This window comes from Phaethon aethereus (assembly GCF_964289735.1).
Source record: "Phaethon aethereus genome assembly, chromosome: 1".
Lineage (NCBI taxonomy): Eukaryota > Metazoa > Chordata > Aves > Phaethontiformes > Phaethontidae > Phaethon > Phaethon aethereus.
This window is the reverse complement of record NC_138575.1, coordinates 31335472-31355157: the sequence shown is the minus strand read 5'-3', so window position 1 is coordinate 31355157 and position 19686 is coordinate 31335472. Positions and strand designations below refer to the sequence as shown.

Below are 19686 nucleotides of genomic sequence, written 5' to 3'. Positions count from 1 at the left end.
TGGTGGTGTTGGATTGATGGTTGGACTTGATGATCTTAAAGGTCTTTTCTAACCTTAATGATTCTGTGATTTTTTTTTTCTTATTATCTGGTCAGAATGCCCGTTGCTGCAGTTGTGACCATTGTCTCTCATCCCTTTGCTTTGAACATCTGAGAAGAGTTTGAGTTGATTTCTCTGTAGCTAATCAACAGTTGACAGTTGACAACAAGGTCCCCTCTCAGATGAACAAATATATCTGCATGTATTAAAAACTAAATTTTGTTCAATTGCACTTTCCAGGAGCAGCTGATTGCACATAAAAAACTAATGTTACATTCATGAATACAACCTAATATAATTTCCCTAGAAAATACAGTGATGATAAGGTTAATTATCATTTTAAACCTGATAATTTGCCATTCCCTTGTTTTTGCCTTTGCTAACAGGCTGAAAAAACAGAAAACAAGGCCAAGACTCTGCTTATGACATGCAAAAATATTCATGTCCACAATATACTCAGCAGAGGTCAAGACCCATGGTTTTTCTTCCAACTGCACCAATTAGATTGGAAGTAAATATTTTTGATGTGTAAGCAGAATTCACTTTGTCAGCATATGTATAGTTCATTGAGAGATTCCTAGAAGTAACATTCTGCAGTTAATATTTACGGTTGCTCATAACACAACTGATTAACTGGCTTAGGGGAAATTATTACTAAAGGATAAGAAGTCAGCTATGGCAGTATTTAAATTATAATTTGTCCAAGAACACACTGTATGAAATATACCATATAATAAAATATCACCTCAGTATTTCCCAGATTGTATACAAAATAAAAGCAGCCTAACTGCACAAAAGGCCAAAATGCATGTAGATAACCTTTTGTGTACTGAAAAACTATAGAACCAATTTCAGTTGTTTAATAGCTTATGTCCAGGACTTTAAAATAAAATAAAATAAAAATCATCAAGCTTCATCACCTAAGAAAAATTACTGCATCCTAGGTTTCAAGCATTGCTGAATCATTACAACATCCTATGTACATTTCTCTGTTAAAGCTTTCATACTATTGCAAGTAACAGAACTTAGCACTGGAATATGCAAGCCTTGATGTCAAGGAACTGGGTATCTTTGGAAAAGAATGGTTTCATATGGAGAAGAAAGGGTAAGCTGATGTCCAGAGTTGTTCTACAAAAAAGACTTTCCACTACTCCCTCTCTTTCTAAGTATAGAGAAACTTCTTCATAATAAAAGTTGATACGGCATCTTTAGACTCAAAATGTGTATTACTCTTGAATCATTCATGATTCAAGTAAAGCCATATGACAGGTAAGATCTTAATCTAGTGAGAAGTTTATCTTCAACTGAATCTAGTATTTCATCAATTCAGCACTCAGCACTTCCAGTTCAGTGGAACTTAAGCTTAAGTACTTTGATACGTATCTTCTTTAGATATCATAGTTGGTGCATTGGCTTCAAGTCCTGTACCTTCAAAGGAAGGAAATTACTTTCAACAAACTTTTAGTTTAACGATCCTCTAAAGCTTGAAGTTATCTGTTCAGCAGATTGAGTACTCATTCAAAAATTATCACAGAATCACAGGTAGGGGTTGGAAGGGACCTCTGAAGATCATCTGGTCCAACCGCCCTGCCAAGGCAGGATCACCTAGGGCAGGTTGCAGAGGAACATGTCCAGTCCGGTTTTGAAGGTGCCCAGAGAAGGAGACTCCACAACCTCTCTGGAAAGCCTGTTCCAGTGCTCCATCACCCTCACAGTAAAGAAGTTTTTCCTCATGTTGAGGTGGAACTTCCTGTGCTGCAGTTTGTGCCCACTGCCCACTGCCCCTCGTCCTATCAGTGGGCACTGCTGAAAAGAGAGTGGCTCCATCCTCCTGACAGCCACCTTTCAGATATTTATAGACATTAATAAGGTCCCCTCTCAGCCTTCTCTTCTCCAGCCCCAGGTCTCTCAGCCTTTCCTCATACGAGAGATGTTCCAGTCCCTTCATCGTCCTTGTTGCCCTCCATTGGACTCTCTCCAAAAATTCCCTGTCTCTCTTGAACTGGGGAGCCCAGAACTGGACACAATACTCCAGACGAGGCCTCATCAGCGCAGAGTAGAGGGGGAGGATAACCTCTCTCGAGCTGCTGGGCACACTCTTCTTAATGCATCCCAAGATACCATTGGCCCTCTTGGCCACCGGGGCACATTGCTGTCCCATGGATAACTTATTGTCTACCAAGACTCCAAGGTCCTTCTCCATGGAGCTGCTTTCCAGCAGATCAACCCCTAACCTGTACTGGTACATGGGGTTGTTCCTCCCCAGGTGTAGAACTCTACACTTGTCCTTGTTAAATTTCATGAGGGTCCCCTCCGCCCAACTCTCCAGTCTGTTCAGATCCCGTTGCATGGCAACACAGCCTCCTGGCGTATCAGCCGCTCCTCCCACTTTTGTATCATCAGCAAACTTGCTGAGGGTACATTCCAACCCTTCATCTAGGTCATTGATGAAGACGTTGAACAAAACCAGACCCAGTATTGATCCCTGGGGAACACTACTAGCTACAGGCCTCCAGCTGGACTCTGCACCACTGACCACCACTCTTTGAACTCTATTGTTAAGCCAGTTCTCAATCCATGTCACAGTCCACTTGTACAACCCATACTTCCTGAACCTCACTATGAGGATGTTATGGGAGACAGTGTCAAAAGCCTTACTGAAGTCAAGGTAAACCACATCCACTGCTCTCCCTTCATCTACCCAGCTAGTCACTCCATCATAGAAGGCTATCAGGTTAGTCAAGCATGATCTTCCTTTGGTGAATCCATGTTGACTGCTCCTGATAATTATGGTCCATCTGTACTTACGACAATCAAAAATACCCTTGATATTTTTGTGCAACGATAACCATAAGAATACCCATGACTTTTTTTATCCTATACTATCACAGATGTTCAGTCTGCCTTTACTTAAGAAGGAGGTATCTAATGTGAATAGTCTATAGAGAATGAGCACTGGAATTCCCCATTAGTTGCTGAAACAATCATATTTCTTGCCACTTCCAGTAATGAGATTGTGTAGACTATTTCACTGACTTGTAAAACCTTTCCTAACTCTAGGTACCTACAAGCAATGCCCGTCATAAATAATCAGTAGTTAGTGCTCAGCAGTTGGAAATGTACTGAGGAAAAAATATATCAAATATTTCCCTATCAGAGTTGTCAAAATTTCTTAACGTTAAAGGAAAATCAAGTTTAGGAAAAATATACTGTTACCTTTCCGTACATACATTGCAGCTGGCATTTATATCACCAGATTCTTCTGAAAGCAAAGCAAGTTCCTAGTACCTAAATTATAAATACTTCAGGTAAAAGTGACATTTTCCTAAACCAAGGCAGATTTCAAGTTCCTTTTGCTCAACATGACCTCCGCAGGGCAGTCAGCCACAACACTGTAAGGCAGAGAGCTACAGGATCAGAGACAGCTTTCCAGCCAGTCAAATAATGGCTGTAATTTCTCCAATATTTCAAGCAGCTGTCCACTTAGACCCAGGATCTCCAAAACAGTACGCCCATCATCAAGAACCACAAAAATCCAATTCTGTGCTGTTCCCTTTTCTGTTGAACAGAGGCAGGTAAAGGTTACTTCAGGGTTCTTTCCCCCCTTCTCTTCTTTATATGCCTGATCACTAAAAAGTAAAGTAAAAATAAATGAACTGAATGAATAAATTAATTTTGTTTTGAGATTGAAAATTACTGTTAACAGTCCTCCTTCAGCAGAGTATAAGTCCTTCTTATATAATAAATAGCTGTTAACACCTTATCTGATCATCTTACAATTTAAAGATCACAACAGAACCAGTTTTTCTCCCATCTTTCTTACCTTCCAAAGAATCAGAAATGTATACACTTGGATGAAACTTGAAATGTAGCTTGTTTTTATTATTCACAACCTAATCTGTCTGAGTTGCAACATAACAATAACTCGCAGTTATTCCAGTGTAAATACAGATGGGCCAAGAAGAAAAACACTTAAAACACTGATCAGTAGATGATCCTGTATAAAACAGCTTTACTCTTGATGCTATTGAATTGCTATTGGAGTTGGTAAGATCGCAATTTCCCTCCACTTTCACTAGCATATGTCTTAGTGAAATTTTATGCTACTTATCTAGCAATGAATTCAACCAATATATCACAGATTGTGTATCTGATTTTAATTATTTTTGTCAAGTCCTTCAATGCTGCGTTTTAAATGAAAAGCAAAGGCTATATGCAGAAAAAAACCCCAAAAACCAATAGCAAAAGACACAGTAACAGTGATTTATAATTTTTCCAAGTTCTACCTTTCAGTCACTATAAGAGCAATTCCTTAGATAGGAACTGATGGAATTATCTTATTAATAGTCATTAAGACTAAGCTACGTTCTAACTAATGGTAATTCACATTTTGAAAAGAATTTCTGACAACCACACTGATGTCCATAAATTTATTCAAGGGATGCTAACTAGAATAAAAAAAAACTGATTCAGGTAATGGTCTCACAGAATCACAGAATAGTTAAGGCTGGAAAAGACCTCCTGTTATTAAATCTCAATGTTTGCTTTTAGAGACAAAATGACTGATCTTATAGCAAGGTTTCAGATCCACCTATAGCCTACCAAGTACCTTATGTAGATTTAATAATTTTACCTGACATATGTTGCTGTGATAGAATGACAATTTCTTCTTTTTTTAATTGTCAGTTGGACACATTCTGGTTTATGTTATCTTAATGTACGTAAGCTTAAATCATAGAATCACGGTATCATAGAATAGTTTGGATTGGAAGGGACCTTTAAAAGCCATCTACTCCAACCCCCAGGCTGAACAACCCCAACTCTCTCAGCCTGTCTTCAGAGGAAAAATGCTCCATCCCTCTGATCATTTTGGTGGCCCTCCTCTGGACGCAGTTCAACAGGACCATGTCTTTCCTGTGCTGAGGGCTCCAAAACTGGATGCAGGACTCCAGGTGGGGTCTCACCAGAGCAGAGTAGAGGGGCAGAATCACCTCCCTTGACCTGCTGGCCATGTTTCTTTGGATGCAGCCCAGGAGATGGTTGGCCTTCTGGGCTGCGAGTGCACATTGCTGGCTCAGGTCCAGCTTTTCATCCCCCAGTATCCCCAAGTCCTTCTTGGCAGGGCTGCTCTCGATCCCTTCATTCGCCAGCTTGTATTGATACTGGGGGTTGCCCCAACCCAGGTGCAGGACCCTGCACTTAGCATTGCTGAACCTCATGAGGGTCACACAGGCCCAATTCTCAAGCTTTTCCAGGTCCTTCTTGATGGCATCCCATCCCTAAGGCGTGTCAGCTGCGCCACTCAGCTGGGTGTCATCTTGCTGAGGGTGCACTGGATCCCATTGTCTATGTCATTGATGAAAATATTAAACAGTACTGGTCCCAGTACAGATCCCTAAGGGACACCACTCATCGCCGATCTCCATCTGGACATTGAGCCATTGACTAGTACCCTCTCGATGCAACCATCCAACCAATTCTTCATCCACCCAACAGTCCACACATCAAATCCATCTCTCTCCCGTTTAGAGAAAAGGATGTTGTGGGAAACTATGTCAAAGGCTTTTCAGAAGTCCAGATAGACAACATCCACAGCTCTTCCCTTGTCCACTGATGTAGTCACTCCATCATAGAAGGCCACTAGGTTGGTCAGGCAGAACTTGCCCTTGGTGAATATTTGCTTTCATCCAATCAGCTTAACTTGGTAATCAATGTAGTGGTTTTTAGTAAACTTGCAATGTAGTATTGTAATGGATACTCTAATAAATATTCGACAAGCAACAATAGCAAGGTACTTAATTCAACAGCAAGGCTGATAAAATCAAAATCAACCAGAATATGCAGTTTTCACTGGCACCACTTACAAAAATACAGCACTCTTCCTGATCAGCTAACACCTCTTTCACCAATGGCCTAGGCCTTCTAACTGACTTCCACATCATTAACTTTTTAGAAAATAAAACATTTATTTTTAATGCTCCGAATTGCAATTTGACCACTAAAGAATCTGTAAGCCATAACATTCATATATTTTACATTTTGGCCTAAAGATTCTAGCCAGACTCTCTCCAGCAACAATTCTTGCAATCAAATCTTGTAAACTTCCTACTCATATCCAGAGACTTCAAATTAAATAACCATAACTTTAACTACAACTTCTTTCTTCCACAACTGCTCAGTTTCTACAGTACTACAATAATTGCCTACTTAAACCCTTCCTGAGAACTTCATAATAAAACTGCGGATCATGTACGGTATCTGAAAACTTTCTTTAGAAAATGGATTTTACTTACTTTATAAATACAAGATGCAAGTCTGTCCTTCACCAACACTATCAACACTTATATAGTATCATATCTACTCTGAAAATAGACTGTAAGACAGATAATAAAAGTAGAACTACATATTTGATTTTTACCAGGAAAAGATGAGGGTTTTTTTTTCCCCAGCTAAAAGAACAGAATAGGAAAAGATTTTCTGAGGTCACTGTGGACCAGAAAGTAAAGTGATTATTTAGCTTCTGTGTCAGCACAACCTCCTTTGCAGTGTCCTACCTGCCAGAAGACAGATGACTTGGTACAGGGACCTAAGTACAAACAAAAATAGAATAGAAATTGGAAGACTTAAGAAGGTCAAGCAGAGAAATTCGTAAAAGGTAGGTTGTTCCATATTTTAGTCAGAAAGAAGATTTCTTAAAAATAATGCAAGGAACGTTAAATATCCATTCATGTTACATCTATCAGAATTTAGTAGAAAGCCTTTTCATAATTACAACTACTGATTCAAATTCAAGGCAGTTCCTTCAATAAGTACCTTCTTAGTGTTTTTTTTTTTTACTAGGCTAGTCTTATTAATGAGATTACAATTAGTGATGTTTTATGAATAGTATGTATTCACTTTGCACCATTTGAGAACACTTTTGTTTCTATCAACTGAACGGGACCACATTCCTTCAAAATTTGGATTATTCAGATTTGTGTGAATAGGCTGAAACTTGTTGAACCATCACATAAAATCATCACGGCAACTATCTTTTCCAATTTTCATTTCTGAATAGATGTCAGTGAGGAATACTGAAGCAGAGACAAACCTCATGTGTAGTAGTTTGATTCTTCCTCCAGAATGTTGATTTGCACTGGATTTTTCCGAGATCAAACACACATAACCTTACACAAAAATACTCAGCAATTACAAAAAGTAAGGGAGTTTGCTGAAAGGCTGAGGAAGCAATGACAGAAGCCACTTAATACCCTTCATCAGGATAGGACAGAAGCAGCATGCTTTTTGTTGAAAAAAAGGTCAGGGAATTTTCTACATAAAAAGTTGCCTTTGTACTTAAAGCAATTATGCTTTCTATAAGAACTCACAAGAAGCTGACAAAATATACATCTATTTCCTTATTATTATAGCTGACCTTTAAAAATATGTTTTTAAAGACACTGACCATTTTCATTTAGGTACTATAGTTCAAAACTTTAGAAGCATGTTACATTCAGAATGTACAGAACGAACAGCATTGGTTCTCAATCTTTTTCCAGATTGCATTAGCGTAGCTATTTTTATTTAACACATAAGCACACATTCTAAATTAGAAATGGAGGGACACCTGGCAGCCCACCCAGCAAGTAGTTTCCTACTCTCAGTCACACCTTGAGAAGGTGCTCTATTACATAACGTCCAAAGGCTAAAATTGTTATCTGTGAATACTTACAGCCTCGAAATGTCATCATTCAAAATCTAACAATCCTATTTATACTGCTGTCATTGTTAACTCCTCTGTTAAAAACCTATTAACCAAGTAAAGTACAAGGCAATGTCCACACTTTTATTTATCTAAAAAAACATTTTGCATTTCTGAATTGATGCTGTTGTGTCTTCATTTCAAATGCTTACTTAAATTTTTTTCTATCGATAAAATACCCATTCTATATACACACGCTGATTTTGCAGTCTTTTACATGTTGCAACAACTTTTCTCTACATTAAGATGGGAATTTTGGAATAAAAAGAGAGCAAGCTTTCACATTCAGGATATAAGGTTTTCAGCAGAGACATGCAAAATGAATTCTAGAGCTATAAATCACTCTTTGGCAACATCTTTTTACAACGACGCCTGCATTTGTACACAGTAGAAACCAAATTATGTATAGGTAAATTGGCAAAAATTTCCATTAATATGCAGTAGAAAATCACTACCTCCAATAGTACCAGGAGGTGCAGTCGCAGCATATATTCCCAAGGACCTGCATGAGTTGTACAGCCCACATTGTGATGCATACTGCTACAGCTAGAATGCTGTTGGCATTCAAACTTCACAGAGTAAAACCAGCTGGGAGAAGCTTACTCATCCTATAACTCATTCGTCAATATCTGATAAAGTTCTACCTCAACAGAGCTCTTACAAAACAAAAGGCCAGTTTCACCACAAAAGTTACTGAAAGGTCAAGGTCCGTCTGCCAAAAATATGCATCCATTTATCTTTTAAAGATGGCCTCATGTGCCACATGACTACATTCTCTCTTTGAAGATAAATAAATGCATTTCCAAAACAAGGAAAATAACACTTTTTTTTATGCATCTGTTTCAGAGATGCAAAGGTAGTATTCTGGAACACATAATAATGCAAATGATTTAATTTATTGAAAAAATATTCCGGGGGGGAGGGGGGTGTTAATTTATTAAGTCCCAGTAATATAGCAGTATCTAAATGAAGCACTCAAGCAAGTGATCAAATTAAGGATGATATTAATTTTCCTTAGTTCTGAATTAACGTAACTCAAACTTAACTTAATGCAAAAGTTGTAACATGTAACACTAAGTTCTCTCAATTCTGGTACCAATAAGGATGAGTTCAAGCTAGAAGGAAAAACATTAACTTAAAACAGCTTCTAAAAAGCTGAGGTAAGATTTAACGATTTGTAAGACACTAAACTGTGAGTAAACAAGTAATTCTTTGATACCAACTTACTCTCTCCATTGGTTTTATCTGACACTAATTTTATGCTTTTAAGGACGAATGCCATTCTAAGTATTATGTCTAAAACCAGCTATATGCACATGTGTGCATACACAGTGGCTAATTTCACAGCTGTGGTTGTGATGCATAGTTACATCTACCTCAGATGCAAAGGCAGGGATGACAGATAAACGTTTCCATAAAGATGTAGTCTTCATTTAATGCCTTAACCAGGCATAAACTCCACCAAGTGCTTGGGGACACGGTGCTCATTTGTAATCAAAGTCACCAAATAAAAATCTGCATTTCATCTAGAACTAGATTCGATGATAGAGGAAAAACTTCTAGATCTGCAACCAGTATCGCAAGCATAATCACAGGCTGATTGATCCTCTCGGGGTGTCCACAGGCACCAAGACTAACTCAGCTCCTTGCTACAAGGTTTGGCTGTTGGCCATCTACTTACACTGGGCTTTGCCAGTTTGGATCTCAACAATCCTTTTTAAGAATTGTGATACAAACAGCACCTATCCAGAATACCAGTGGTATTTCTGATAGTATTAAGAAAGGAAAGAGCTTGGATAGCCCTGGTCAAGCTGCCATGAAGGAATATTTGACCTCAGCTCTTGTTCTGCAAAAGACCGCTCACCCACAACCTTATAGCTATTTTCTACTATGACTTGGAAAAAAGGAGACAGTGGATAAAAGTTAAGCAGCCAAGCAGGATATGAAAGAAGGTTTACATATCCATCTGCCTATCTCAGTCACACCAACACTTTCTCATCTGAATTTTTGACAGGTACACAAAAAGCTGCAGCTGATCGGACTGGCTTTCCCCCCTGTTCATGCCTTGCCTAAATCAACCAAATTCTCTATCTGAGGACCACCAAGTAAAATTCATGCATATACAGGGGATACCTATTGACTACTGAGTTATAGAAATCATAGGTGAACAATTGAAGTGGAAAGGATAAAAATATTAACCCATTTACACAATAAAAGCCTCATGTACCAAAGGTTAAGTCTCAAACAACTCACGTGGGTAGAAAACCACATTCAGATGCTATATCCTGCAAGTCTTTACAACACAATTAAAATCTTTACATTACAATAAGCTAGTAGGCCAAAACTGCTTCTAACAAAGCCATATAATGAAGTACTTAACAACTTAAAAGTTGTTACTGATATATAAAATTTCCTTCAGTATTTTCATATTAAATCTATTCAATATATTATTTTGACATTGTTTAACTCTCTCTGTATTGTTCTTAAAGTGCTCTTTGAATTCTCTAGCCTGATTATTCAGTGTACTTCCCCAAAGAGTAGGAAAAACTTCAGTACAATGTATAAATACAATATGACTTCTTCCATGTGGATGTACATAAACTTCACTGATAATAGGCATTTTTTTTTCAAAACATACAACTAATATTTTAGATGCTGTGGGCTTTTTATCATGCCCAAACATATAACAAAGTGAAAGCAATCAATGCAGATGGCTCAGATGGTACCACAAACCTTTAAGAAGTATAAGAATGAAACTATTCATTCTGTTCTCTGATCAGACAACAAGCTCATCTTCTGTTCAGTCCATTAATTACTAACCAGTTACAGTCACTGTTTTAAACAACCCCCAGAGCATGACTTGGGCAGAGGGATGTACACACAGGCAAAATCAAGTTTTACAAGCAGACCTGAAATTGGAGTCCTTTCGCAATATTAGGTGTTGCAAACATGAATTCGTATTTGTAGGTAGACCATTTACAGGAAATCTTACGTGCCAGACAGTTAAGACAGACCACAAAGTAAATTTTAAGTTTCTAACAAAAGAAGATTACATGAGTTTGCTTTAAGAGCTGTTAGTGAAAATTGTCATATAAATTACCACTACAGTGAAGATGTAGGCAAAAAACCTGGACAATTGTAAGAGATATATGACGAAAAGGAAGCCAGATAACATAGCTTCCGAAGACAGTTCTGTTATAATCTACATATTGTGCATTTCACTTTCAAAACTAAAACTTTACGCTTAAACTATCCACGTATGTAGTATGAGTACGTATTATATCATTGGGTCAGTTATGCACACTTTGACATTCCACTTCTGTACTACATTAAGGCTGAAATGGAGTTTCTGTCCTCAGTTAGTCTTGAATATTTTCAACAGCGAAACACTGCCACCTTTTGTCTTGGTACATAGACCTCCCCACTATAATCGTAAAACTTTTTTTTTTTCCTACATATGTCCTTCATGGAGATAGTTGAATTCTTGTGATCTTATTTTAAATTTTATTCAGTAGCCTGATTTCTTCAGGATAAAAAAGTTAGTATTAATTAGTAATGTAACATTATTTTTCTCACAAATATGAATGCATAACAAAACAACTTAAAAAGTATGCTCCATTAAGCCACAAAACATTCTATTTTCCCTCTTCATCTCACAGCTCTTTCTTGACAGTTTTTGTACACTTATATACTGTATCACATAATATCTTACACTGCATTCCTTTCAAGTAAAAACATGGTAATGCATTCTTTGAACATCTGCATTTTGAAAACTGATTACAGGAATAACAATAGTGCATTATTAAAAAATTTCGGTTCTTTGTTCATATATATACTTACAGTATTCTAGATTAAATATTAAATACTGATGGTTCAACATTCATATAAGCATGTATTGAAATGTATGCAAAATTACTTACACCAGTGACACAATGTCCCCACGTTGTACATCATAATTTCGAATGCTCCAGTGGTTTAAGAGCACTACATCAGATGCATGTCTTCCCCCAGGATTCAAGGAAGGCTGAGAGAGGGGGGGGAAAAAAACAGCTTTAGATCTACATTTCCTTTATGAATCTTCCACCTAACTCTCATTCCATCAACAGATGAAATCCATTAAAATCCGTAAAAATGTACCCACTTACTATAAGAGGACCAAGAATCTGTTGTGTTCTGGGAAATATATTTCTTTATTAAATGCTATGTTAAATGTCATTAATTTATGGCAACCTGCAGTTCAAGTTCACATCTTTCAATATACTACTGTATGTAAATTAAATTACACAGGATACACACTTATGACAAGCCTGATGAAATGATTGCCTTTACTGTATATCATTCAATATTAAAAACAAAGGAGAACCGAGAACACTAATTCCCAGAAAAAGCAATCTTTCTGCAGGCATCTTACTGCTTATACAAGCACAATGCACTAAAAATTAAATACATACTTGTAACAATACTCATATCAGCACTCTTTGCAAAGGGAAGAAACAAACCCTACACCAACAGCATATACTGACAACTGCCAGTAAACATGGGCCTTCCATAACAGGATACAAAGAAGCATCAACTCTCACAGAACCATACAGTGAAAAGAGACAGTTCACTAACATGAACATTAAAAAAAAAAGTAATTAATTAACACAGAGTATTAGGAGGTACACAGAACTGTACATAATTATTTTGTGTGACTTGGTTCAAAACTAGGGTACCTGCTAATGTTGGCTCTGAGTTAACCCGTCAGAAATGGCAGAGGAAGGAAGCAGCCCATCACAGTACTGTCTTCATTGGCTTTTACAGGGGTTATTTCAATACAAATACTCCTCTTATTAGACAGAAAGTATTTAAGGATAATCCAGACTAACGTCTTTTGGTAGCTTATTCAGACTCTTCAAATACAATTACGGTATCTCCAAGTTGGCCAGCAGATGCTCTATTTTAGACTCTAGAGTTAGGTGAAATATGTAATAAAGCAGAGTATTGAGACTAGGAAGCCACTCAACGGTATGATAGTTGCACTATTTGCTAGAATTTGATTTTTTGTAAAGAAGTTTTCAGTGTTCACCTTACAGCGTAACTTGGTCCTGTAACACCAGACATTCACCTCTGAGATTCCCCTCCCCAGACTGACTGTACCTTTGATGAGCAAACCGATCCAGGTTCTCAACACATATAATTACACAGTGTTACATTTAATTGTATTTTTATTCAGTAAAGTATGTTCCCAAACCAGAATGGATACTTAGTATTTATTTTTAACTTTAAAAGCTACTTTTACTACAGTTTCCTCAATCATCTTCACTAGACAGATCAACTGATAAAGACCTTTTTCAAATGGGACTTGTGAAAAAATGTTTTTTTAATGTGCATCAAAAAATGTGCTGAGGCCCTGAACAGGTATCGTTCACATGAACAGTACAGAATATGACAGTTCAAAAGAATAAATACAGGTGGGGAAGGGAAATTACACAATATGTTTAGCTAAACAGCAAGCAAGGCTCCATTTTGATCTGTGGACTATAGGGCAAATTTCTAGTCAAGTAAGTCTGCAGATCAAAGCAGATCACATTAAAATCCACAGAAATATGGTCCAAGTCTAAGCTTTAAGTACATTAACACTCAGTGTTATTTTATTTACTAGAGTCTATGCAGTGAAAGAGCTATATAAATGAAAACTAGAAGCTAATAAGAAGATACTTGACTTTTTTTTAGATCAGAATTTGCCAGAATGATTTTCCACCTTCATAACATCTTCCACCAAAGGATAGTATCTTTAAGTGCAAATTCTTTAAATACAAACTGACAAACAATTCAGTCATACGCATTTTACCAATGCAGGCACACATGGGCCAGAAGCTAAGAACGGTACTAGACATCAGGCAAAGAAACAGATCTTACAAAGCAGGAATCATATATATGGCATATTCTCACAAAGTAAACTGTTCGGTACTCAAAAGTATCTACCTAAAAGTGCCAAAAGAAAAGGTCAAAACAAATGGAAATTTCAAACCCATTGCTCCAAGAGATAATGTATTTCACAGCTGACAGTTAAAAAAGATTTCCATGATTGTTCACAAACTTTTCCTTGCAACTACATCTCTATCAACTTCTCCTTACAGAGAAATATACCAGGTGGTTACAGTATTGTCCTAGTTGCATTATCCCAGTTGATTCCTACTGTTCTCTTTATTTAAAGAGAGGAAATGCTTTAAAGTTTAAATAGATTTCTTTTTAACTTAAAGCATTCTAAATGTAACACTATAATGCTTGCTATTTTCAACAATACATTGCTCATGTGGTTTTGACATACAGAGTGGATACCCAACTCATTACGTATTAGAATTATGTTTGAGAGAAATATGACAATGTAGAATAATTTTTTTTCTTTCCCACAAAGCAACACTGACATATTCAAAATGCACAGATAAAAAAACTATTTTGGTACATGTATGAAAACTGGGAGAAAACTTCTGTAAAAAAAAAAAAGTATCTAAATCCTTCAACAAGTCTTTTTCTAATGTAAATAGCATAAATTGTGATTCCATAACAAAAAGCCAAAAAGTATAAAAATAATTTAATGCAGTATGTTCAGAAACAACCTATTCCCCACCACGTTTTTACTAGCAGTAAGGTCTCAGGTCTAGCAAAACAAAAATACAGCTTCTGAAAAAGTAGTCAACAAACAGGCTCACAAGGACTCTTCATTTTTATAAGAAACAAAATAATACAGGGGCTTCTTCCTTCCTCTAGCTTGAAGCATTACAACTTGTTTGCCCAAGTTCTTAGCATAATGGCCTGCTACTGATGAGACACACAGGTCTTAATTTAGAACTGTGGTGCAGAAGTCACAAAACATTCACTCTTTCCAACTACTAACTAATCTAATGCTAAAAGCATGCAAATTGAGATCCCCAGCCATACGATGAAGCCTCACAGGAGACGAGGTTCCATAAGTAGGAGGGTAAAAGCATGCCCTTTTACTATAAATAATGATTAACTTGGTAGTTGTTATGCTGCTAGTGAATACCAGAAGGTCACAATTTATTTGCTTATAGCTTGGGGAACAGAAAGAATATTCACATGAGCTCACAAGCTTAGGTACAGTAATCCTAATAATAAAGTTAGGAGAAACTGCCACAGAATAATTACAACTGCTATTATGCATAATGGAATAGAACATTCGATAATGTTTGCTGCTGAAACAAGTGTGCTTTGTCAAAGATCGCTGGTCAGGCTACTTGCTATAATCCTTGGTATTGAACTGTTTGCAACAGAACCTGCATATAAAGTTGCACATACACTGTCATCTTCCATCTCACTCGAAAGCAGTCCATTTGATTTAATGAATTTACAAATTTATATACCCATGGGGGGTTCCCTTTCCCACATCATTATGCATGAAGAGTTCGTAACACCAGACAAGCAATGAAACTCAATAGAAAAAAAAATATAAATGGATATCAAGATGCAAAAAAGATATCCATATGATAGCAAACATGTTAAAGTATATATCCAGCATTACAAGAGGAGTCACAAAAAATCCGCAACAGCCAGTTAAGAAATCATATTACCAGTCATTTGTGTCACTTACATTCAATGTTGTAAACACATTACAACTCACTTGAAACCCACTATTAGCAAAACACTACATAAGCACATCTGTCTGTAAAATGTTAAGCAACAAAAAACACCTCGTAAGGATTAAAAAAACAGTAATTTTGAAAAGAAAAAAGAAGGCAGTGAAACAATTAAAATATGTTAAAATTACAAACTGCAATAGTTCACTGTTATCCCCTATAGGTTAGAGTTAATACTCATATACACTGAAGTCAGCACAAGTGAAAGAATTATGACAGGTGGCTGAAAGCACTGTAGAAACACAAAATCAGCTTGAGACAATGAAATGCATTAAGTCAGTCTTAATTGACTGGGAATAAATCAGAAAATTTGTATTTTCACTAGAACGTTTATGCAGCATGCTTGCCAGGGTGTCAAACAGTATTACCATCGTCAGTAACCATGAAGCAGCAGTAAGGCTGGTCCAAAACAAAAACAGAAAGGGGAGAGGGAGAGAGAGAGCACACAACAGAGAGCAAGAGTAGGAGAGCAAGCATGACACAGAGAGATTTATTCCTTGCTTCTTGTCAGAACTTTTAATTTCAGGCTCAGCAGGAGCCACAATGATGAGTACACAAAGCCAGCTAGATGTTTTAGAGGTCTGTTACAAATTGCTGGGAATCATACCATGGTATCTTCAAATTAAAGACAATAAGATATCATTGGAAGTATGTGACTGGTGGATATATGACTACATGCTCACTGAACTTCACTTTCCCTCATACCCATAGCTTTCAGATACATTCAACATAAATCACTCTTCAGAGAACACAGTAAACAGACAGAATTGCAACATGATGACCAGTACTCCTTCAAGCTACTCTGCAAGAGAGGGATATATTCCTTATAATTATGCCCCTGTCAGACCTAGTTAGTTGTCTAATAAATCTTGGCAAGCAAATTAGTATCTTATTAAAAGCACTAGGAAGGCTTTTTCTGTAGTCTGAAAAACATCCATAAGCATAGAAGTTTAAAAAAACCTTGTACTTCAGTGCTACAGTCCAGAATAAAACCAGAGACAGAATTTTACAGACACTGAGATGTCAGTGAAATTAGCTACCCATACTTCAATCAACAGAGGGAATGTTTAGTCAACAGACACATCAAGGGAAGAGCTTAGATATTAATCACCCACTGCATATACATATTGCTTCCCCTAGCCACTACAAAGAGTGCATATCCTTCTTTGTCAGGCTGAATAAGTCTGAGCAAGTAACTGTAGTATTTTTCAAATGTTCCATGGATAAACCACAGTCAACTATATGCCCTTCAAGTAAGTACAGAAGCAACACTCCAGAACAATACCAGAGCACTCCCTAACACTTGAGACTTTTGACTTCACAGGAAACATAAAACTGAGGTCTTGAACAGAGTGGCTCAATAGACTTGTGGAGTAGGGAAATCTAGAAAATCTTTCCAGCTACTGAGGTAAAACTATGCAAACAAGAATGGATGTCAAATAGAACATTATGTCAGAGACAGAAAAGACCAAACAATGAACAGCAATGTGGCATGTTAAAAAAACAATCTCTCGGAAATTAAATGCTCAGGTCATGCTCACTAGCAGCAAAAACATAAACAAAAAAACCCAAACAAAAACCTCACAAAAACAAAATAACAACAACAAAAACCAAATCCAAACCCCCACCAAAACCATAAAATCCAGGATGCATCTGCATCTTGAATAATGCATGTGGCCCTAGATCTCAACAGAGGGAAAAAAATGGGGAGATGGAAAATGGAGAATTGTATTCATTTGGCTGATTTTGTACTTACTTAGATGCTGTGTTATATATTTGAATTTCTCCTGTCTGAAGATAGTAAAAACAAAATGAAACTGTTTTTCACAGTTTCCCACTCCTCTCCTCCTCTGTAGTGCAAATTTCTGGCTCTGTAACTGTAAGCCCTGAGGTTCTCCTACCTTTCATTGGGCAACAATGATATTCAGAATAGCATTCATGAAAAGGGCAAAGGTAACTTATGTTACACCTAAATTCTGGTCTTGGATTGTTGAATTACTGGAGTACGATTTTACTTTGATCCCTGTTCTTGAGGTGAGAGCCGCTTTCTAGGCCAGCTGAGGTTTCTTGACAGAGGTTAAACACCAGATTACAGACTGCCACAAAAGGGACAATGCCACCTTACCATTACCTCCTCCCTAGTGCCTGCTTTTCTCTAGCATGAAACACGAATCAGCCAAGCCCAGGTTCTAGCCCAAGTTTTGTCTGCGTGAATGCTGCACAATTAAAACTCCAGCAGCTGGTCTTGATCGCTGTGAAACCTTTCTTCAAGGTTCTGACCTCAGATAATCAGAAAAGAGGGCTTGGCATCCGAGAATCAAATCTTTAGTCTCTGCTAATTGGAATGTTGCAACATTGGAACACAATAAATTATAGTTATCAGTGGTGATGCACAGAAATATACAGTGCATATGATTTAAAACGCAAGGTAACAATACAAAAATTGGCTAACTACAATAACAGAGGAAACAAAGCAGCTGTTCACTATCATGAGTATTTATTTACCTTCTAAATGTTATGCAGCCTGTTCACAGTTATTTGCTTACACTGTATAAATATTCAGTATAACCAGAGTAAAAACAGTGAACTGATACTTATGTCCTGAAAAGCGTAGGTATTAATATTAGGTTCATGCCATTTTCAGTATTCTTCACTGAAATGGTGCCATACTTGTTCATCAGTAAAAGCAAGTATAGCAAGAACCAGTTTTGCCTTACAATTACTACAATACAGCCACTAAAAATTAATAAAGCCTTTTTGTGAGTTATCAGTTCAATCCCAAGGACAAAATCTTTATTTCTAAATGACTAGGAAGATATAAAAAAAATATAGCTTTATCACTACTTACCTATACATTTTCCTTTTACTGAGACAGAATTTTGGCAAGTTTTGTTCTCAAAAGCTTTTTCTTTTCACGTCATAGAAGTGTTTGTTTAACAAAGTTGAAATTAAGCTACTCCATAATACAGTGTGGTCATTTAGTAACAACTGAGAAGAAGATTTTTTTTCCACCTTACTATTGGACAGTCACTTTTTCATTTCCTGAAAGACAAAAGATATTTCCAGCAATACCTGCATTGATGCTCCTTCCACCCTTGCTACACAGGCAACTCTATCCAGGAAAGTCACCGTTACTGGAACAGCAACAAAGAAACCTTTAAAAAAGGCTTTAATGTATCTTTTCCCCACACCTTGAGCCTGTGCCATAATCTGAAAAACATGAATAAAATGGAAAAAAAAAGTTGTTATAAAACAAATTTTAAGTAACAACATTGTAGCAATCCCACAAGGAGCAGTTAAGAATAAATTAATTACATTATCTGTTAGGGCCTCCCAATATCCACAGTTTAAAAAAAATGCATGTGCACATAAGAATGAAAAAACAGAAATCTTCATTAGAATTTAAAAGTCTACTCTACAGAAGAGACCTTGATACTTGACATTTACCCTGTAGCTAACTTGACCATTTCTTGTGATCCTGTGCTAGCAGAAGTACTTAATAAAAATGACTCAGTGGGAACAGTTCAGCTAAGCAACAAGCAAACTGATATAACCAAAGTCTAATTAAGTATTTCTGAAACTAAAAAACAAACAAACAAAAAAACCCAACAAGATTGAAATAACCAATTACAGAGCATTCAGTTAGAGTTTACAACCAAGATTCTGTAAATAGTTTTCTCCCCATGCACTGGTAATTATTAATTTGTGACCCCCAAAGACGGACTGTGTTATGTAAGGAAAAGCTGTCTATTACCATCTCTTCATTAAGTATCTTCATACATTAAAATGCACAAATACATCATTTCCACACTTGCGGTAACTGCAAACATGTAAAATCAATTCAAATTGTCACGTATATCATAGGGACACACAGTAACACAATGACTCCTTGCTCACTACTACATCAGAAAAAGCATATCGGTAGACTTGGCAGCTAAGTAGTGACCCATGGGGCTATTCCACTCTAGCTCACCATTTATTATGCTATGTCCCATCTATTTATTTAGCCCTGAACCACTGGACATTCTTGAAAAATATCTACAAAGTACACTGAAATGCAAGTTGTTCGATCATATTAGTTATACCTCTGAAAAGCAAGCTGAGTACCCAGGTACTGCTGCAAGGGTACAAGACTATTTTACATAACTGCAGTTTCACTATAAGAAATGCTGTCCTTCACCTATCAGAAAATTAAATTTAAACTGTTGTTTCCACCTAATGAATCCCTGGTAGACCCCACACAAGATCAGTTTGTGGAGTCCCTGC

At 36.9% G+C, this 19686-nt stretch overlaps 1 protein-coding gene across 1 annotated transcript in view; it reads right to left on the bottom strand.

The window, feature by feature from the left end:
• The window catches only part of IMMP2L (inner mitochondrial membrane peptidase subunit 2), a 482301-nt gene extending 462877 nt beyond the window's left edge, over positions 1 to 19424 (bottom strand). The window contains exons 1-2 of the mRNA XM_082013846.1: positions 18493 to 19424; positions 11701 to 11804 (exon numbers count right to left, since the gene is read on the bottom strand). Of these exons, the coding sequence (XP_081869972.1) occupies positions 11701 to 11804; positions 18493 to 18816 (428 nt within the window). The 5' untranslated portion in view covers positions 18817 to 19424. The remainder of the gene's footprint in view (positions 1 to 11700; positions 11805 to 18492) is intronic.
• Positions 19425 to 19686: the final 262 nt, after the last annotated feature.